At 38.3% G+C, this 20,996-nt stretch overlaps 3 protein-coding genes across 5 annotated transcripts; 1 reads left to right on the top strand and 2 right to left on the bottom strand.

Annotated features, from left to right (window-relative positions):
* The first annotated feature begins 100 nt into the window (after nt 1–100).
* On the top strand, nt 101–8,898 carry fastkd1 (FAST kinase domains 1). 3 transcript variants are annotated; one of them, XM_058393259.1, is made up of 16 exons: nt 101–379; nt 473–530; nt 763–1,059; nt 2,087–2,155; nt 2,517–2,642; nt 2,739–3,137; nt 4,324–4,434; nt 4,597–4,728; nt 5,650–6,136; nt 6,545–6,659; nt 6,751–6,879; nt 7,228–7,359; nt 7,512–7,622; nt 7,699–7,840; nt 8,447–8,561; nt 8,641–8,898. In XM_058393259.1, exons 3-16 carry the CDS (start codon nt 935–937, stop codon nt 8,740–8,742), a joined length of 2,295 nt encoding a protein of 764 aa, XP_058249242.1. In that variant the 5' UTR covers nt 101–379; nt 473–530; nt 763–934; the 3' UTR covers nt 8,743–8,898. The 3 variants fall into 3 exon arrangements, with proteins under 3 accessions (XP_058249242.1, XP_058249239.1, XP_058249241.1); XM_058393256.1 differs by lacking the exon at nt 473–530 and having other exon boundaries at nt 586–1,059; XM_058393258.1 differs by having other exon boundaries at nt 473–1,059.
* Nucleotides 8,899–8,970: 72 nt separating this feature from the next.
* klhl41a (kelch-like family member 41a) lies at nt 8,971–13,266 on the bottom strand. Its single transcript, XM_058393260.1, has 6 exons — nt 11,666–13,266; nt 10,966–11,123; nt 10,768–10,875; nt 10,485–10,670; nt 9,426–9,569; nt 8,971–9,297 (listed from the first exon to the last, which is right to left on the bottom strand). Exons 1-6 carry the CDS (start codon nt 12,746–12,748, stop codon nt 9,186–9,188), a joined length of 1,791 nt encoding a protein of 596 aa, XP_058249243.1. The 5' UTR covers nt 12,749–13,266; the 3' UTR covers nt 8,971–9,185.
* A 350-nt stretch (nt 13,267–13,616) lies between these two features.
* Nucleotides 13,617–20,723, bottom strand: bbs5 (Bardet-Biedl syndrome 5). Its single transcript, XM_058393261.1, has 13 exons — nt 20,489–20,723; nt 19,566–19,807; nt 18,133–18,215; nt 17,748–17,813; nt 17,580–17,629; nt 17,358–17,485; nt 16,282–16,417; nt 16,102–16,197; nt 15,956–16,018; nt 15,736–15,870; nt 15,558–15,641; nt 13,964–13,987; nt 13,617–13,859 (listed from the first exon to the last, which is right to left on the bottom strand). The coding sequence occupies exons 2-13, from the start codon at nt 19,625–19,627 to the stop codon at nt 13,758–13,760; spliced, it is 1,029 nt and encodes a 342-aa protein (XP_058249244.1). The 5' UTR covers nt 19,628–19,807; nt 20,489–20,723; the 3' UTR covers nt 13,617–13,757.
* Between the last annotated feature and the right edge of the window lie 273 nt (nt 20,724–20,996).

Genomic DNA, 20,996 nt, shown 5'->3' with positions numbered 1-20,996 from the left:
TGTCCCAAATACAAAGCTGTTCTGAATAAAGGACTTTTATTTTGAAGTCCCCCAAACCTGTCTGTTGTTTCTCCCGAGTTTCTTCACACTGTGAATTCGGAAGCAATTGGTCAGCGTGAACACGCTGAATTACCCGCGTACCCAAAACAAAATGGTGTTTTTAGAAACATTTCATTGCTATAATAGCCTGGCGTTATTCTTCTGACCCTGTGGTTAGTGTACAATAAAATTAATGTCATATACATTTGTTATATTCACATATATTGATATTAGAAGCTAGCTTGCTAAAAAAAAAAAGTCCCCACGTGAACTCTCGAGCCCGGGACAGGTCAAACATGACACTGTGAAGCCATATCATGTGTTTCTCAACCAAATTTGAGTGAGTTTGAAGCTCTTTTTTATTGTGGAATAGTTCCAGAACATGAAACATTATTTTATACTTGATAATTACTCTATGCTTGTGATGTGACAGATTAAGAGTAAAAGCTTTCCTGTTACCTTGACGACCCTTCCCTCATCTCCAGTTTCCGGTGTTGTATACTCATTCATATATTATGGTCTATGTTCTGTTTATGTTCTGAATAGGAAGCCTGATTTCTAGTAGTAATTCCATCATGCACAAAATCAGCAGAGTTCAGACCCTGTGAACTTCTTGTGTGTCTCATCTCCTTGACTGGACTATGAAGAGCAGGTTGCCTTTCTGACCCGTCCCTGCCCTATGGTCATGCTCAGGCTTTGTGCCCTGCGCTGTCCCCCTTGCAGACTGTTTCATCATGGCGTTGTGTGTCAGGACCATGTCCTGGGGCAGCTCCGGGTCTGCACGGCAGAGGACCAGCTCTTTGATGTGGTGAGCAAGAACAAGGCAAAACTCTCTGTCAAGCATGTGGGCTTTGCCGTGGGCCTGCTGTGGCAGTTTCAGAGGGAGAGACCAGAAATGCTGCGGACGATCAAACTGATCCGGGCTCATCCACAGTTCCTTACGCTTCGAGTTCTGGCTGAGAACAAGATCAGCATGATGGACGATGCAACGTTGGTGGACATACTTTATGGTGGACTCAGGTACACAATGTCACCTACAACAGAGAATTGTCTGTTGGAGACTTCACACACACGCGCACACACACACACACACACACACACACACACAGATACACACCTTTTTTTGCCAGAGTGCAAAAGTTGAGTGCGTTCCTCTAAAACAAAATAACAAAGACATAGATCTTGTTTCTTATTATGACATGTAACTAAAACGGTCCTGGTTTTGCTGCTGCTGAGGATGACCTCATATGGACAACCTAAATATCAAAGCGATTACTTAGAAACCATAAACTTAGGATTTTGCAATTGCTATAAAACAGCTTTGCATTCAAGTCTCCATCACTACATAGTGAGGTTTTTAATAACTTCAAAAAAATAGATTTTTATATTAAACTATAATAAATACAGAAATAATATTCGTAAGGTTTTATTAGCTCAGAAGTTACACAGCTGCATGTTTTGACCAAATAGGACACAGTTATATAAAAGAAATGATCATTATTGGGTGATACACAGATGAGGATGGCTTTCCTGTTTAAATTTGGTTTCTTCCTTATATTGTGTCAGGACGTTTTTCCTCACCAAAGTCAACTCTGGCTTGCTCATTAAAGATAAATATATACATTTCTATATACAGTGTCTATTGTTAAAAGCTCACAAGTAAAATTCGATAGTGAAATAAATCAACACAATATATTCTCTATTTATTTGATCTCCAACATTTTGTATCTTATGAGCTTTTACACTATAAAAAGCTCATAAATAAATGAATAAAGCACAGATTTCCTGTTAATACTTCACATACATGTGGCCCCCAAGAGTTTACCTTTTTCTTCTGTATTGTGATCTCCAGGATGGAGCTTGTAGTGTTATCGTGTAACATTTTTGTTAATAGATGACAAACTGGGTCATGTTTTTTCCCTTCTCTTCATCAATTTACACTCCATGAGGGATGCATCCATCGCATATGCAGCTGTATAACCACTGATGTGATTGATTCATCTGTTCACTTTTCATTATCCGACTCCCTGTGTTTCTCTTTCAAAAGACTTCAGATCGAACCACATGACTCTCTCATCCAGCAGCTGGTGGTTGAAGCCTGGAACAGAGTAGAAAGGTAGTGCTGACACTAAGATTGTGGAAAAATATATCATGATACTTTCTTTGTGATACAAAGTATACAGTATTTTGAGATACATGACGGCGTATTATATTTGGTGCCAGCAAAAAATATTGCCACAAAAAAGTGTGAGTTATCGATATTACACACACAAAAGCAGGTTATTGTACAAAAAAATAAAACAGTTAGTATAAAAATATAATTTAATGCTTAAATATTTATATAAAAATGATACGTGGCTCAGTAGATATATGGATTGTAATTGACTAAAACATCAATATTATATTGGTATATTTAACAGCTTGAAATGTAGGTGAAATGTTTTTATGCCTAATCCCAAGGTTTATTGACTTTACAGCTTCTCCATGACAACTTTGTCTAAGTTATCTATTTGTTTGAATGACCTGGGGCTGCACAACAGTCCACTGATGGGTCACATTACTGAGATTGTGAATCAGAGACTGGATTCAATAGAAGATGCCAGGTATTGATTCTCTCTGTGCAAAACAAATAAATAAATAAATCACTGTTCCCAAGTGCTTTATACCAGTAGAAATCATCTTTCTTTTATCTTCCTCAGAGTGTTGACCACACTCATGATCAGTGTGTCGTCACTGCTGTCTACCCGCTTACGGGACGCACTGATTGAAAAAGCTGAGGTTCTGCTGGACAGCATGGACACGCTCCATTTCAACAATCCCAGGAGGGTAGTGCAGTTCCTCCGCCATACCAAGTGCATCCATCGGCCCTTACTGGAAAAGTGCAGCCGCATTCTCCTGAAAAATGTCCCTAATCTGGACATGGAGAACCTCAGTATTATAGTGATGCTGTATCAGTCGCTGTCGTTCAGCAATTGGGACTTCAGACAGGCTGCCATTCAGAAGATGGTAGAGCTGATGCACTCGTGCACCAACCCGGAATCTTTCACAAAGCTCTTTATTGCTTTGGGACCCCTGGCTGGACCTGCAACCAGAGAGAGGTTAATCTTAAGTTTACTTCTCTTGTATAAAAATTGGCATGCAGTAATTGTGCAGTGTAAAATAAAACTGATCATAGTTAGAGTGTGTGGTGTCTCAGTGGTTAGTGTGTATATAGTGTCTCAGGGCCCAGTTTACCAAACGTGTAAAGTCTTAACTGGTAGAGAAGGTCTTCAATGTCACTAAACAAAATAATTTAACCTGTAATATTTGAAGAAGTAAATGAAGAAGCTTTTATTTGTCACATGTATATTACAACACAGTGAAATTCTTTTCTTTGCATATTCCAGCTTGTTAGGAAGCTTGGGTCAGAGTGCAGGGTCAGCTAAGATGCAGCACCCAGAGAGCAGAGAGGGTTAAAGACCCTGTTTAAGGCACCAACAGTGGCACTTCAGTTCTGGGGCCTTAACTGTTGAACCAGCCATGATAAATAATTCTTTACTTATGTAGGATGCTAGTCAGTGTAATGTGGACGTATTTGTGGATTCTTTGCTATATCACAGAATGGCTGAATTCTCAAATCTGATTTGTCAGTTGTACGTTATTTTCGTATAACAGAACGGCTCCAATTCCAGCCGTAACATGAGCAACAGCTTAATATTAATAGACTTGTTCTAATACATTATTTTTTCAATAGTAGCAGCTCACACACCTTGTACGACAGATGCTCAAATAATACAGGACTAATAAAAAAACAGAGAGACTTTGGGAGAGGCTGTTAATGGAATGATTGTTTATATCTGTAACATAGTTGAGAACAAACTTGTTGCATGGACGTTCCACAGCGTTAAAACTAACAATAAACCATTAAACAGCACAACGTGTTTTTCTTAAGTATCTTAGTCAGATAATCCAAGTCTTTGTTAGGAATACTGGCCATCATCTTAGAGCACTGTGCAAACAAATTCACACACTCATTCAGACATAATGGTATGTTTTTGGGAGGTTAGAAGAAACTGGAAAACCCTGATAAACCCTTGCCCCACTGACACTGGGAAATCTTGCACACAGGCTGTAACCTATGCTCAAGATTGAACTGGAGATCCATCAAGAATATTAGCTCCTGCATATGTGCATGCATAAATGCTGCCAAATTTAAGTTTTGTTGAATTCTCAAACTGTAGCTGTGTTTTGGGTTTAAGTATGAGTGGTTTGTGATATTCAGCTTGTACTGAATTTGTGTCACAGGTTGGAAAGTACAGCGCTGCTGTTGGCCGATCAGCTGAACGCTCACCAAGCCCTAGTGATCGCTGAGACACTGGAGGAGATGCAGAGCCGGAATTTTCAACTCATTAATAAGTAAGACCTTCATCCTTATTTTTCTTGGCTTTATGGAAAAAAGGTGACTAGTGATCTCTGTATAGCATATATCATTTAGTTCAAGTCCACATCACAGCCGGTTAGGCCATAGTTTATATGTCTTGTATTGGTGTGTGTTGACTGATTATGGTTATTTTGTAGGATTGCATCTGTGCTGCACAGGAATCTGGAGGTGTATAGGCCAGTCGAGATTGCAAAGATCATCCAGGCGCTTATTCTGCTGCACTGTCAGAGTCCTGAGCTCTTCTCCAGCCTGAGGATCATAGTGCTACGGTGAGTCTCAGCCAGGCCGAAACTTGATTTATTGGCCTGACAAATATTAACAATTGTTATTAACATCCTTTGATTAACTTCTGTGAGGTGATTTATTTCCTAGTTTTATTTTTTATTAATTGGAAGGTGGACTTGGATGTGAAAAGACACTATATAAATTATAAATGTCTTGTAGTTGTTGTCTTCTTCTTCTCTTTCAACTATTTACTAATTATCTCAGAGCTCTGTACTGCTGTGCAATATTGTGAACTATTTGTAAGTCCATAAACATGAAATCTAAAGAAGTGATGAATGTGTATTTTATATTTTCACAGTACTGTTACTGAATAAGCTTTAAAGGGAATAAGAAGATATGTCCTGCTGGATTGTCTATTTATTGTGTCTGATGCAGTTTATTAGTTGCACATGGAGAAGTGTTGAGGATTAAATGTTAAACAATAGTCTAAGGTTCAGGGGACATTTTAAGCATCACTGATAGTATTTTATAACCACAAAAAGTCATCTGAAAATAAGACTCCCTTTATAAAGGCACATGAACTTTTTTTTTAATCGTGAAGGTACTGTATGGTACTGTACAGTGTTTGTTTGCTTTGTATTTATCTAAATTTGTTGACATTTTATCTACTGAAGCCTTATGCTTCATGGTAATTTATTGGTTTGTTCCATGTTTATAGACCAAATAATGTGTCACTATATAGGTCAAAGAAATTGAAATTGAGAAAGGAATATGTCATTACCTGTTTTAATCTTGAACTTTTGGTACCATATTTCTTATGTTCTGTGAAGCTGCTTTGAGACGAAAGTGCTATACAAATAAAATTGAATTGAATTACTTTGCATGAAATATTTGAGGTCTTTAATAATTATGATTAATTAATTATAAACCTTATGTTTGAATCCCATTATATCTTTCTTTATTAGTTACTTGCAGACCTGCGTGCACATATACGAGGTGATCATGCTGACCCGTGTGCTTGCCATGCTGCCCTCAGCACGTATCGAGGAGCCGGTTTTATCACGCATTGATGCCGTGTTGCCTCAGTGCAGCCTGATGGGTATGAGTTCGCTTACAACGGCCATTGCCAAATGGATGCGAAATGATCCCTCCTACAGCCAGAGTGCTCACAGCAAATATGTGCGTCTGCTGCAGAACCTAAATCGCTGTGCTCAGGAACGAGTCCATGCAGCCAAGAAGCTGGACCTGCTCATGGAGGAGCTTAAATTCATGTCAGGGGAATGGTTTGAGGAGATGCTGCTTGAGGAGACAATTATGGTACTTCAGAGTTTGGCAGAACAGATCACCTTGAGCAACATGCTAGACCTGGTCCTCTTTATGACCAGGACCACATACCGCTCAGCTCCATTGCTGGAACGAATCGCCAGCATAGCCTTAGAGAACACACACAAGGTACGTTGTCTCAAATGCTTTCATTTAATATCTGGGCTGTCAGTCCCAGTTCTTCCTTATTCCTCTATGAACGGTGTTTCAACGTGATTATAGTTATATTGTAGTCATTAAAGGGTTAAGTTTAATCGACTGGTTACTTTATTTCCTAATCTAAAGCTCAGTAAGCTAAGTAAGTATAAATAATTCTAACTTGAAGCTGCATTTTAAATAAAGGAAGTGCTGTTAATATGATACAAATGTTCCATATACACATCTTAATGGTGACTTTGCGCTTTGTGGAAGATAAATATAATATTTATATTATTATATTTATAATATTTATATACATTTTATTTATTTATATATATATATATATATATATATATAAATAAATAAATACTTAATACTTTTTTTTTTTTTATCCCTTAGATTCATTACTCTGCAGTTTATGTCACTCTGCTCCCATTTGCTGTGCTTAACTACGACTCTCCAAAGGTGGACGAGTTATTTGACGCTTACATTCACCATTTCACTCCAAAAATTAGTGAGTTCTGTTTTCTGAAAGCTGAAACCATTTTGATTATTAGAAATGGAACTAAAATTAGACTCAAATGCCCTGTGCTTTATAATCCCAGGTTTGTTTGACCCTCACATGCTGGTACTGTTGGCTTATGTCTTGGCTCTGAGCAACCGTTTCCCAGAGCCACTGATCAGAGAAATATTCAGAGTGGATTTCCTGGCCAAGCTGGACGCTCAGCTTGAAAGTAAGTGCGGCTACTTAATGCTTGTTTTTCTTCTACCAGACAGAAAATTCAGTGTAGTATAAATGAGTAATGACAGATCACAAATTATTTTTTGAAAAGATTCATATATGAATAGTGGAATAAAATGCGTCGTGATGAGGACAGATGTGTTTATTTTTATACAACCTCTGGCTAAAATGTGTCTCAGGAATCAGATTTAAAAATGCTTGAAATACATGGATGTAATCTCTATGTGAAAGAGATACTTCTCAAAGAGACTGAAATAACTATTTGTAAATAGGGCACTTATTAAAACATCATGTACAGTACTAAGTGATGCTTAACTTCCTACACATCTCCCATTAACAGCACTCTCAAGCACTCAGAATATGCGAGTGCGTTCTCGCCTCATGCAGCTGAATCGTGCTGTGTGTCTCGAGTGCCCGGAGTTCCAGGTGCCCTGGTTCCATGAGCACTACTGCATGCAGCTCCATAGGAGAGGTAATAGAATAAATAAATATATATATATATATATATATATATACACATTTCTTATTGTAGTTTCACATGTGAGCACCACAAGTGAAACAAACAATATGTCCTCAGTCACCATAATGGCTAATAAACTGAATTTCTCTCTCCGACAATCTCAGACAGCTCCATCAATCTAGCCCAGCAACAGATCCACAGGATGCTGGGAGAAGTGCTTGGAGGCATTAACTGTGTCAAAGTTGGAGTGTTGACTCCGTATTACTACACTGTCGGTGAGGATGATTTTCATCCACATCTTTCCCAGAAAGTAGTTGGAATTACTGTCATCATTTTTAATCCATTTCACAGATTACGAGTGCATCCTGGATCATAATCAGCAGGCGCTGCCTTACAGTACACTGAGTGAATTGCAGATTAACGAAGATGGAAAGGTGCACTGGGACTCTGGGTCAGAGAAGGAGAGGACAGAGCTACCTCCAGGTGCTCAGCGGTATGTACACACTGGAATTCGGATGCTTGGTTATGGAAAGTATAACCAAATAAGAGCATAATGGGGTATACTGTTATAGAAAAATAATTAATGATCTGGGTGTTGTGATGCCACTGCCTTACCAAACATTACGAGTTTTTATTTATTAATAAACATGACATTTGATTATAATTACATTTAAAATTTAACACCTGCGAAACAAGTAAAAAAAAAATCATTTACATTATAGCAGCTATGAACTTTCACTCCTTATCCAGCTTCTCTCTCCCCCCCCCCCCCTCTCAGTTAATAAGACATAAAATGTATTTTGTCATGCTGTAGAAAAAGAGTGAAGTCCTTCTGTCCTGAAGCACTAATGCACTGGAGATTTCTTCCATTCGTATTCATAAACATCATCTTCTCTCCTTACAGAAAGAGGAACATATCACCATATAATAATTTTTTATATATAAAATATATATAATATTTTCATTTTTAATATTGGTATATAAGTATGAATCATTATTAGTCTGTGGTTTTAATTACAGCCAGTCCTACTGATCCGCTTAATGGCCAATCAGATTTGAGAATTCACCAGCACTGATCTACAGAACTTTGTTTCCTCAGCATTGCTCTAGATTTCCTGAATTCTAAGTCCTTCTGCAAAAACTCACAGCACGTTAAAGGAGACATCCTGATGAGGAAGAGACATCTAGAGATTTTAGGATATAACGTTCTGCAGGTGAGTAAAAAGAAAATTATTAATTTACTACTAGTTAGTTACAAAAACTAAAAGACTCATGAACCTTTCTCCATCACAGATTCCTCACTTTGAATGGAACTCTATGGAGCTCTCAACACTTGATGCTTGGAAGGAATATTTGAGAAAGAAGTTATTTACTGAGCTGCCCCGAGCCAGTTAAACTCTCTGAACACTTTATGATGACACAAATAATGCACTCTTCTCTGGATATCCATGCTGGTATGTTTATCCAGGAGAGCGTGACTGTTGATGGACTGCATATCATGTACAAGTGTCCCATTTTTCCACAAGAATACAGAAAAATATCACACTGCCATTAACGCCTCTTGTGCTTTTATTTTTTATTTTGCAATATAAATATTTTGCTGTAATATATCAAATGTAAAATTTCATTTTGCAATCTTAAACAAATACATGATTTTGACCTCAAACTTTAAAAACAAAAACATCAGTCGTGTATAAGTATTTATTGAACAGCGTCATGAAATTATTCAAAACTCAGTTGTTTCATGCTCATGCCTTACTGAATTATATCTTCTTTTAACTGGAATCATCAAGTTAGACTAAAAATAAACCGTCCCTTGGCAGAGACCTAGGCCATTTTTACAGTTTGGGCATTTTTGCAGCATTTAGACGCATGGAAACGCAGGAAGCACCAGCTGCATAGCGCATCTCTCGTAAAATTCCAGACCACTGCTTCTTGTCCTCTTCATACCTATCATAAAAATAGTAGCATAAAGGTTAAACAGCTTGCTGCAGAAAGAGCAGTTAGTCTGCTGTATAACAACATTACACTGTCTTTGTTGTAATACTTATAACAAGGTTCAGGTAGTGATTACTTACTGCCAAATATCTCTGATCTCTGAGGGAACACACTCTTTATCTTGCTCTACCATGGTAAAGCCCCCGACTGCATAAAGCTCACCATCAATACTCACAACATTTACTGAGCTCCTCTCCTGCGCAAACTCAGGGAAGGCTTCCCACCTACAAGGCAAAAATGATTATTATGCATATAGAAAAATGTAGCAATGCACATGTAGTTGGTGTATCTGGTGTATTAATATGTTATTCAAATAAAATGTGTTACGGTCCAGTTACAGTAAGCAACTATCATAACGTAATGGCACCAGTGGTTAACCTTTAATGCTTGACAAATATATGAGTCAACAGAGATCTAGTGTGTGAAATCTATCCAGTTACTGAGCTACCACAATATATATCAATATACATGGACAACTGACCATCACACCTATCTGTGTTTTTGTTGAACATCCCATTTCAAGCCATGAACATGGCGTTATTTCCCCTGTGGCTTCTATAACAGCCTGCACTATTCTGGGAAGGCTTTACACTACATATTTGAAGGTGTTGTGTGGGGATTTGATTCAGCCACATGAGGATTAGTAAGCCGTGGAAGGCATGTGGCGTTTCAGTCAATCTTAAAAATGTGTTCAGTGGCGTTGTGTGTCTGTGCAGGCAGTGAGATCTTTTACACCAGTCTTATCAAGCTATATGTTTGTGGCACTTGTTTTGTGCATTGTCATGTTGGAATAGGTTTGGGATAGGAACTTAGTTCTAGTGAAGGCATATCTTAATGCTACGGCATACAAAGGCAGTTGTGTGCTTCTAAAATTGGTGTATGTCTACAAATGTGTGGGATGGACATGTATTCACATATTTATGACATTATAGTAGATCTGTTTGTGTTCCGGTGCCTACATGTGAGAATCTGCTATATAATCCATGATGGTTTAGCAAACCAGAGGGATCGGTTCAGTTTGAAAAATTCGTAGCCGGGTCCACATCTGGACCTTTGTCTGCTTGTTGATGGTCGCTGGTCTAAACTACTATATCAGTAACAGCATTTATTTAATAACACAACTACATAATGGCACTTACTTGTTGGTTCCAAAGTCATAAGCTTCACACGATGCTAAGAGATTGTTTTCATTGACTCCGCCAACCACAATGATTTTTCCTTTATGGACAACTGCCCCAAACATGGACCGTGGTGTTTTCATCGCAGCTAGCTCCTTCCATTCAGACTTCTTATGATTATATGCAAACATTTTGTTGATGGTTTTGCTATTTTGTACATAGAGAAAAAAACACTATGAAACACATTATTGGATTATACAAAATTCAAAACGTTATGCTCAGCATTACTTCAACGCCAATTTACTTGTCGTCTGTCTTCCCTCCTATACAGTAGACCAGGCCGTTTCCTGAGATCACACAGTGCCCATGTAGCTTCAGTGGAAGCTTCTTCGTCTCGCTCCATTTCATCTTGCTGTGAAATAACAAACAGGACTCATGAGAGTTTTTGTTAATTGCCAGGCTCTTATGAAGTGGAAAACGAGGTAATGGATGTCACACTTACTTAGTGTCATAACACATTACTGAGTCAAGAGACTCATTGGTCTGTAAATCTTTGCCAGCAACAGCAAATATGAGATTCTCAAATTCTCCCAGAGCAAATAGACAGCGGGGAGAAGGCATAGGAGGTATAGCAATCCAGTCTGCACTAACAGGATCCAGCTGTAACAGACATCAGGCTTATATTTACATCTCGATTGTTAAGAATATTAACCTTCTAATAAAAATGATGTACATATATTTATACCACAGCACCGTTGAACTGAACTGAATTGAGCTGGGTGAATTTCAAACCAAAGGTTATATCAATGCACTAGTAATAATGAGTTATAATTTCTATAGTAACAGATTTTAAAGAATGACTTGTTTTGGCAAATGTAAGGCTAATAGGGCTAATAAATGAACAATACCTAGATAAATAAAACATTGTTTAATCTTTGATAATCTTTGAGCTCACTAACATTTTTTTTTATTAAATAAAATAGTAATGTTAACTAACTTGAACTAACTATGAGCAGAATAAAGTTTGTTGTTCATAAATACAATACTTGTAATCAGTGGGATAATGGGCTTTGGTATAAGAAGAATAAACCAGTTTGAGCAAAATAATACACTAGGGGGGGTAATAGTAACTCTGGTTTATGTCAGACTGCATCACATCACTCAGTCGTTGATTATCTTTGATATATAATTAGATAATTTACCTGAAAGCAGTAGCACTGTAATGGTGAGTCTTTATTTTCGTCATCCACAAACAGTCCACCAACAACAAAAAGCTGATTTTTCTTAGTAACAATGCTGGCGTGATTTCGAGGTATCTGCTCAGCCATTGCTGCCAGTGAGCATTCGTTCTCTACAGGGTCGTAAGCCACCGCTGCCGTTTCATTAATCATCAGGATATGGTCCTTGGCATACATGCCAAGCCTTCGGGTGTCATTCAAATATCCAGGCATTTTGCTCTCTCCGTCCTCTTTTCCTCCTACCTTTGCTGGAAGTTTTCCAGCAAAGGCCTCTTTGACGATCTTAAGCTTCTTCACGAGCTCAGGATCAGCTTTGATAATGTCATCCTTTTCCACCTTTTCCTTGAAATACTTTTCCGGAAGCAGTCGGAAACGAATGTGCTCAAAGGCATCACCTAAATGCTTTGCACGGTTCTCTTTGTCCTTCCTGATCCACTTCATTAGCAGCTCAAACACCAGTTCCTCTTTCTCCACGTTGAGGGCATCACTTCCTATGATGGCGAACAGTTCCGGAGGGTTGAACTCAAGAAAATCTTGCTCCTTGTTAAGAATCTCGAATCGTTCAGCGATGTAGTCTCTTGCTGCCATGGCCAGCCTTGGACAATTTATCATTAACCCCAGTCGGAAGATTGCCAGACAGCTTCCTAGAGACAGTTGCTTCTGCAGGAAGTTTACACACACCGTGAACACGGACGGAATCTGAAAACGGTTGGCTACTGCTAGAACGTCCTGCACGTTCTCATCTGTAATATCTATTTCTGCCGAATAGAGATAATTCACGATCATGTCCATAATGGATGGATCCACATTTTCTAGCACGACCTCTTTGCCTGGGCTGCTCTTCTCTTTGCCATCTTCAGAGAAGTAAACCTCTCTAAAGTAAGGGCTACATGCTGCCATGATAAGTTTGTGACATGGCAGGCTTCTGTCCCCTACTTTCAGAATGCAGTCAATAAACTTGTTCTCCTTCAGAAGGTCTTTCAGGCCATCTTGGAGCAGGGTGCTCTGATAGAGCTTCAGGTCATCTTTCATGCTCATCGGTTCCATCTCGGTGAGTGTGTGTGGATCAGGGAAGATGTTGGGATTGTAATGCTTCCACTTCTCTCGCTATCTTAGTAGTAATAGGAGGAGTTGACGCAGAGCAAAGACAGAAGCTGGTGCTGAGTTTAACTCTGCCTCTCTATATTTAGCTCCCATCACAGACAGAAAGAATTCAGGTTGGCCAGATTAGAAAAACGGTCACATTTGGCAGCTGTCGAAGACGGAAAGAAACAACTGTGAACGGTGAGCATAGCAATTATGTCTGGGCTACTTGCATTCTCATGTGAGGAAGAGTAAATGTCCACAAAATCTATTGTTCTCATGATTATGTCAATCATGAGTTTTGACTGATTTTTTGGGCAAACTTATTTGTGTGTAATGATCTCAAATAATGTAATAATGATTAATGGCACTAGTTTCCCCATCAGCTTTTCTTGGTGCTGACTCATTCAGGCGCCTTTTCTGTGTCCAGGTTTCTATTTACATAGTGAGTGTGTTTCCTACGAGCTGACCTTACTTAGTGTACAGGTCAGCAAAGAGCAGCTGTTAGAACTGTTAATCTGTGCTACTAAGCTGTTTGTTAAAATCCTTAGCAATACCGACACGCTTTAAAATAGCTTCATGATGCCCATTGTTTAAAATAACAGGCCACGAATTCTGGCTTTTATGCATTAACTCCACCTAAAAATACACTCAATTCAAGGTGTTGTTTTGCTCTGTTTATTATACCCTAGTAGCAAAAATATCACTTTTTTTGGGCAAAGTGTGCCTATAAAAGTGACAACATACAAATATCTCATCCATTTATTTCTACCTTAAACTGATATACTTTAAACATAAGATAATATACTATACATTTTCATATTATATACATAATATATAAGTTAAGTCTGGGAATAAATAAAAACACCTAGATATTAAATACAAATGTCTGAAAATATTAAAGAATTCAAACCACAAAACCTTTCCTCATACTCTCATGGTTAACAAGTTACACTGATCCAGTTTCATATTTTCAACCCATGACCTCCCAAAGTCCTTGCAGCGTGAAGCCATCTTTTAATTTCTCCACTGCTAAACCAAGCTCCTCAGAGAACACTGGCTCTCGATCTTGTTGCTTTAAAAGAAAAAAGAAATATTCATTTAAAATTACATAAACATTTCAAAGATCAAGATGAGTTACACAGTGATAGTAGGAAGTAGGAAGGTATTCAGTTGTACCTTGTTGCCATCAGCAAAGTACGCCTGTAATAAAGACAAAAAAACGTAATTAATGTTCTGTAATACATGCACATGACAAATGCACTTCAGTCTAAACATGTTTGAAACCAGGCAACAACAGTCAGTGCCAATGTGTCATTCTGATACCTGCTTAAGCCTGGTGTTATTTTCAGAGTGTGAGAGAGAAAGCCCCCTGCTGATTATCAGAGGTGATAAAAGTGCAGCTACTCATTTAGATAAATAGTCTAGAGGAAAGATTCGAATTCTTCACTACAAATAAAGTCAGTGCATTAAAAATCTTCACTATGAGCATCAGAGTATTTATTTATTTATAATTTTGTTTTATTTGACTTTTTAGCTTTAATTCACGTGAAGTTGTACAGCGGAGAATGGAGTTCAGTAAGTGCAGTCTTTAAGATATCCAAGTTCATTTTCTATAACAGGCTCTGATGATAGATAGATAGATAGATAGATAGATAGATAGATAGATAGATAGATAGATAGATAGATAGATAGATAGATAGATAGATAGATAGATAGATAGATAGATAGATAGATAGATAGATAGATAGATAGATAGATGCAAATAATTTGACCCTTCTGAAACATAGTAACATCTTTGTCTTCCAACATGACTGTTTAAGCAATGAGAAGCTACTCACTATCAGTTAGGGGTAAATAACTGAAACATATTAATCACTGTAGTAATTATACAATATTTCTTAGCTATATTCTTAGTTAAATCTATAAGTCACAATTAAATCCATTTGATTTAACTTGAATCCATTGTCACAACACAAACTACCATGATAAATATAAAGCTTATTTAGTGAGAGCTAGATTACAGTCATGGTAGTAAGTCCTAGTATTGCTGTTACATCTGTTGAGATTTGTCAAGCAACTCCGTGAAGCTGATGGTTGTTAAAAATTAACTTAAGAAAAGTGTGATTTTTGTGATGTAATGGCTGAAGATGTAGTGAATGGATAGTAATAGGTGAAAGAAAACTTCACATACTCTGGTGCTTAAAAACAGTCCACTTTTAAAGTCATAATCACCCCTGCTGACTCTATGACGTACACCAGTCAGGCATAACATTATGAGCACTGACAGGTGAAGTGAATAACACTGATTATCTCCTAATCATGGCACCTGGTAGTGGGTGAGATACACTATATTGCCAAAAGTATTCGCTCACCCACAATATAGTGTATGTTAGGCAATGAACATTTTGTCCCCAAAGTTGAAGCAGGAAAAATGGGCAAGTGCAAGGATTTGAGAGTTTGACAAGGGCCAAATTGTGATGGCTAGATGACTGGATCAAGGCATCTCCAAAACTGCAGCTCTTTTGGGGTGTTCCTGGTCTGCAGTGGTCAGTATCTATCAAAAGTATCCTTAAAGTTGCAAGGTGGGGCCTTAAGACTTAAAGGATCTGCTGCTAACAGCTTGGCGCCAAATACCACAGCACACCTTCTGGGATCTAGTGGAGGGGTCAGGGCTGTTTTGGCAGCAAAAGGGGGACCAACACAATATTAAGCAGGTGGTCATAATGTTATGCCTGACCAGTGTATTTTAGTATTAGTGTAAAATACTCACTGTAAAAGCATCAGTCTGTTCATCTGGTTCGATCTCTACATCATCAGGAGGCTGCTCTATAGTTAGCTCCTCCAGCGGCTGTGGCTGTTTTCACATCATACATGAAGACACATTTGTGAAAGGACAGCAATTTATGAACCTAACATCACATTTTCCACCCACACATCTTTTTATTTACCTTTTCCTCCATTTCGTATTCTACACCAAAGATTGGGTTTGCAGAGTAGACTTTGTGAAGGGAGTTCATTTCTTTCACTGCATCCTGTAACTTGTCCAGAGGATCGATCTTAAAACCCAGTACATATCCACCTGTCTGAAAGAGTAGTGTTTTTCAGAAAAAAACAAACATATTAACTATATTTATAAATCTGAATTGCTGAGTTATAGCTCAGACTCACCTGCTGAGAGCTCTCAATCACGAGCGCAAGTCCAAACTTGGAGTCTCTAATCCTTATAGAGCGCTTCACAAAAGATGGACAAGAGCAACAATCAAATCTATTCTTATTAAAGTATTTTAACAACAATTACTAGATTAAACACTTACTATTTGCAAGTAAGGAATGCTGACATTGAAGCTTTCGTTCATGTTGGCATGCCACACTATCCTCACATTAGTAATGAAGAAAGTGCCCAGATTCCCCTGAAACCCAAAGCAAACTAATCATCAAATCTGGTTTTATGGGGAAAAAACAAACAAACAATCCAATCTTAACTGTAACTGTACCTGATCGCTGGATAAATTCCAAACTCCATTGATTTTATCATACACTTGTTCACGTGGCAGTAATCTCAGCTGCTTATTCTGAATCAAAGCTGCTCTTAATTTGAGATCGCGGTACATTTTGGAGGTCTCATAAGCTCTGAAAAAGTCATCAATTTTTATCTTCACTTAAATGTCATTAAACACATTGCCGTTGAGTTCTCAAGTCTGATTTGTCAGATGATGTTGATTAATATTCTAGAACATTAGCTCTCACAGTAACACACTGCCATTTCTATACTAACCTCTTACTCCACAGACTTGTATGATAGACACTTCACATATGCTGATTTGTGGTTTAATAATTGATATGATCGTGTTTTCTGCATTTTTAGGTTTTTCTGGTTTGAATTTTTGGAAGGAGACTAGTTTTTTGTCTATTTTTTTGTATTGACTTCAAGAGGAAAGAAGAGAAGCCAGTGACAGAGTAACTGCTTATAGCTGATATAATTCAAGTGAAAGAAAAACTAAATTGTTTCCCAGACATTCCACAACATTAAACCCAACTGTAAATGGATTAAAAAATATGATCTATCCATCCAATTTCTAAATTGCTTATCCTACACATGTTTGAAGGAACCTCAATTCTGTCCAAGGGTACTTGGGGCATAAGGGGGAGTGGGGCAACCAATTTACATGATACGGCCAATTTAGAGATGCCAATCAGCCTACAAAGCATGTCTTTGAACTGAGGGGGAGTACACAGAGGAAACCTCCAAAGCACAGTGAGAACATGCAAAATCTAGAGACATAAATCAAACCCTCAAACATGCTAACCAGTAACCCACTGTGCCCCCAGTATGCTCCATCATGGAACAAAACACTTAAGGACATTGCTGTTATTTGAAAATAATCAGCTGTGGTAGTGATACTGGGGTAGCACCACAACACGACATTGTTGATTATTTTCCACATCAGCACACCATGCTGTACTTTATTCATGAAATATCCTGCAAAAGACTAAAATATCTACAAAATGTACATGGGTAAGATGCTTAAATAAGTCAGAGCTAACTGACTCAAGATGTATGACTCCATACCTGTGTACAGCAATGACAGAAGTGAAGAGTCTTGGACTTCCAGGAATGACATTAGTGAAGATAAACTCAAATCTTGTGTTATTTGATTTAGTCAAGATGTAGAGAGCTTCAGTCTGCCCTCTCAGTTTCTGCAACAGTTATAAACTTCATGTCATACACAGCACACTAGTTCTAAAGTCTAAGACGGGTCGATGAGGTAAACACGGATTAAAATATTCTTACTGAATTTGCTGTTCTTGTAGTGATGTTTATGACAGAATTGTATCCCACAGCTGTAGATTAGTTCAGAGAAAAGAAAAGTCATGGAGTGCAGGTTATACAGGTTATGCAATTCTTGTGGAAATGGATAGGACATGTTTGTATTTCACATTTATAATGGATAACACTTACACAAGTTAACCCTCGGTAAGGCGACAGAATGCCAGATGATTCTTAAATTGGTCACCAGGAGCCTTCCTTTTGCAGCAAAGTGAACAAAAAAGAGATTCAGTGTCTCCTCATGAAAACATTATTTCCACTTTATTCATATTTATTTTTACTTTATTCATAATAGTCATACTATTCTGCACCTCCGATCTGCATTTATATATAAATATGTACACCTCTGTGTGTATATATATATATATATATATATATATATATATATATATATATATATATATATATATATATATATATATATATATATATATATATATATATATACATACACGGAGGTGTACATATTTACAAATAAACAGCAGAGATGTTGAGAATTTGTAAAGAAGATAAGCACCTCTATCGCCATTATTTCCTTTAGTGTCTTCGATTGAATCCAGGCAGTCGATGAGTACTTCCCCAGGCCTGGTTTTCATCTGTCTGAAATCAAGCAAAAAATAATAAAGAAGAATAACTTCAACATATGGCATAGAGCAGCAGTTCTCCAAGTTGAGTATTAAGTAGGGATCTGTGATTTTTTTGCTTGTTTTTAAAGTAATTACAGTGGCAGAAATCACAACCCATAATTATCCAAGCAGTTCTATTTATGATTTGAGTTTTTTTATCTTGACTTGAATTGAACAGGTTTAATCCAAAGCTCAATAATAGAAACAAGTGGGGCTACAGAATAATGTCAGCTTGGACTTAATGTGTTTTGTTGGTTCAGGTTAAAAAAAAAAAAGCTTTATGGTTCTAAGAAATGTTCAGAATATTACTGGACATATTTAGGTTGTTATTAGTATTATTATTATTAGTAGTAGTATCAACAACAATTATAATAATTATTATATAATTGTGGTCATGAAATAAATATGGGTCTGTTTATTTATGGTTCAGTTAAACAGGTCCCTGATGTAAACAGTGTAAGCTCTGGACTAGACCATTAAAACTAAGTATAAGGCGAACGTACACTATGTTGGCAAAAGTTTATGGACACCCCTGTTGTTTTTCAGAGGTTGGGCTTGGCCACCTTAGTTCCAGTGAAAGGAACTCTTAATGCAAGAACAGAACACCTTTGGGGATGAATTAGAGCAGAGACTGCGAGACAGGCCAAAACTGGGACATCTGCCTTTACATGCACATGAATTTAATATGGGCTTGTCTCACCCTTTGTAACTACAACAGCTTCAAATCTTTAGGTTTAGGAGTGTGTTTATGGGAATTTTAGACCATTCCTCTAGAAGCACATTTGTGAGGTCAGGCACTGATGTTGGACCAGAAATTCTAATTCATCCCAAAGGTGTTCTATCTGGTTGATGTGGAGGCCAGACAAGTTCCTCCACACCAAACTCACTCATCCATGTCTTTATGGACCTTGCTTTGTGCACTGGTGTGCAATCATGTTGGAACAGGAAGGGGTCATCCCCAAACTGTTCCCACAAAGTTGGGAGCATGAAATTGTCCAAAATGTCTTGGTATGCTGAAACATTAAGAGTTCATTTCGCTGGAACTAAGGGGCCGAGCCCAACCCCTGAAAAACAACACCTGAATTCAATGATTTGGAGGGGTGTCCCAAAACTTTTGGCAATATAGTGTAGCTACTGTGTTAAAGACTGAGCTTGAAATATCAGTCTAAAACAACAAACACAATCTACAGTAATAGGTATAACACACTATAATGATATTGCTGGTTTTAACTGAATGCGCTTTAGCTGCAGTTAGCTTTCTATAGTATTAACGCTAGCACTGCTAATGGGCTAACGCTAGCTCGCATTCTGCCCGTTAACTTACTGTGGTGTGATGTCGAAGCGAACATCTCTGTCCTCCCAGAGTGCATCCAACACTCCCGCCATGATCTGCCTTTGAACACCGCGAATGCAGGTCTGTTACCGGGGTCTTCACTTGCTGACTCCCGCTAGCTTGGAGATAAGAGGATCTGAAGATCAGCGTCTCTGCGTCACCGTGGTAACATCTTACAGCACGTTATACGGCAAGCAGGACGGGTCAAACCGTCGGTAACGAGTCGAAAGACACTACAGGAGATAAGGTAATAGTTAAAAACTATGATTAAACACACACACAGACGTTATAATTATACATGCAGATGATACTTGTCTAATTAAATATGTGCATAGCTGCATGCTTAAAATTATTTTATGGTGATTTTATAAAATCTTTATTTCATTTCATTGTCTGTACCGCTTATCCTCAGGTCACGGGGAGCCTGTGTCTATCTCAGGCGTCATCGGGCATCAAGGCAGGATACACCCTGGACAGAGTGCCAACCCATCGCAGGGCACACACACTCATTCACTCATGCAATCAGACACTACGGGCAATTTAGAGACTCCAATCAGCCTTGAAGCATGTCTTTAGACTGTGGGTAGAAACCTGACCACCACTAGCGTAGCCAGGAATCACAATGTGGGTGGGCCTAGCCTAAAATGCATCTTTTATCAAAATAAGCCAACATAACTACACCTGGTTGAATGCAAACCACCATTTAATAAGAACAGCATGAGCACGGCGGCCACACCACACATACATACACACGCGCGTGCGCGCACATCTGACAGACGCGCCGCAACACCATTATCAAATCAGCAGGACAGTATGTAAACTGTCCGATATATGGCTCAACGGCCATATAAACCACATGAAATGAACAACAATGACTATACAACTACATAGTAGGAAAATGTAGATTGGCTTACTTTTACACTGGTGTGTAGGGGAGGTACACGCTGGAGAATAAAGTGCTGCTGGTGATGGAGTAAAAGGTGAATGAACACTAGCAGAGCTCCTTACTACTCGAGCTTCATGGCTCCTGAACATCGGAATTATCTTTCTCCGGCTGCACACAACGTCTTTTTGACACAAACTTTAGTAACTTTAGTAACTCATTTTAGTTTAATGTGCAACTAAACTTCGGTGACCCTCTGTGAAATGTGCTCGGTGTGGAGGGAGAGGGGCGGCATGAGCGTAGAGACGTTTCATTCTTTCTCGAAACCGGAGGGCGCTCTCGCGCAGAAAGTACAAAAATTGAGTCATAGAAATAACATATGACGTGCCAAAAAACCTAATACGGACAAATGTATAAAGGCATCCAGCAATCAAAGCAATCTTTTCTGTAGCAAGCAACTGACTGGGTGGGCCTGACGCTACTGCTGAGCACCCGGAGGAACCCCACCAAGCACGGGGAAAACATGCAAACCCAGGACA

Source organism: Hemibagrus wyckioides, linkage group LG06, assembly GCF_019097595.1.
Source record: "Hemibagrus wyckioides isolate EC202008001 linkage group LG06, SWU_Hwy_1.0, whole genome shotgun sequence".
Taxonomy (NCBI): Eukaryota; Metazoa; Chordata; class Actinopteri; order Siluriformes; family Bagridae; genus Hemibagrus; species Hemibagrus wyckioides.
This window is presented reverse-complemented; position numbering and strand designations above follow the sequence as displayed.

Coding starts and splice junctions, on each gene's coding strand:
- klhl41a (XM_058393260.1), bottom strand. CDS start 12,748: ATGGAACCGATGAGCATGAAAGATGACCTGAAGCTCTATCAGAGCACC. Junction 9,570..10,484: donor TATGACTTTGGAACCAACAA/GTAAGTGCCATT, acceptor TTTGCCTTGTAG/GTGGGAAGCCTTCCCTGAGT. Junction 9,298..9,425: donor GAGATCAGAGATATTTGGCA/GTAAGTAATCAC, acceptor TTTTTATGATAG/GTATGAAGAGGACAAGAAGC.
- bbs5 (XM_058393261.1), bottom strand. CDS start 19,627: ATGGCGGGAGTGTTGGATGCACTCTGGGAGGACAGAGATGTTCGCTTC. Junction 16,418..17,357: donor TCTGTCATTGCTGTACACAG/GTATGGAGTCAT, acceptor TGACTTTTTCAG/AGCTTATGAGACCTCCAAAA. Junction 16,019..16,101: donor GCATTCCTTACTTGCAAATA/GTAAGTGTTTAA, acceptor TCTTTTGTGAAG/CGCTCTATAAGGATTAGAGA.
- fastkd1 (XM_058393256.1), top strand. CDS start 719: ATGGTCATGCTCAGGCTTTGTGCCCTGCGCTGTCCCCCTTGCAGACTG. Junction 4,435..4,596: donor AATTTTCAACTCATTAATAA/GTAAGACCTTCA, acceptor GTTATTTTGTAG/GATTGCATCTGTGCTGCACA. Junction 6,880..7,227: donor GCTGGACGCTCAGCTTGAAA/GTAAGTGCGGCT, acceptor TCCCATTAACAG/CACTCTCAAGCACTCAGAAT.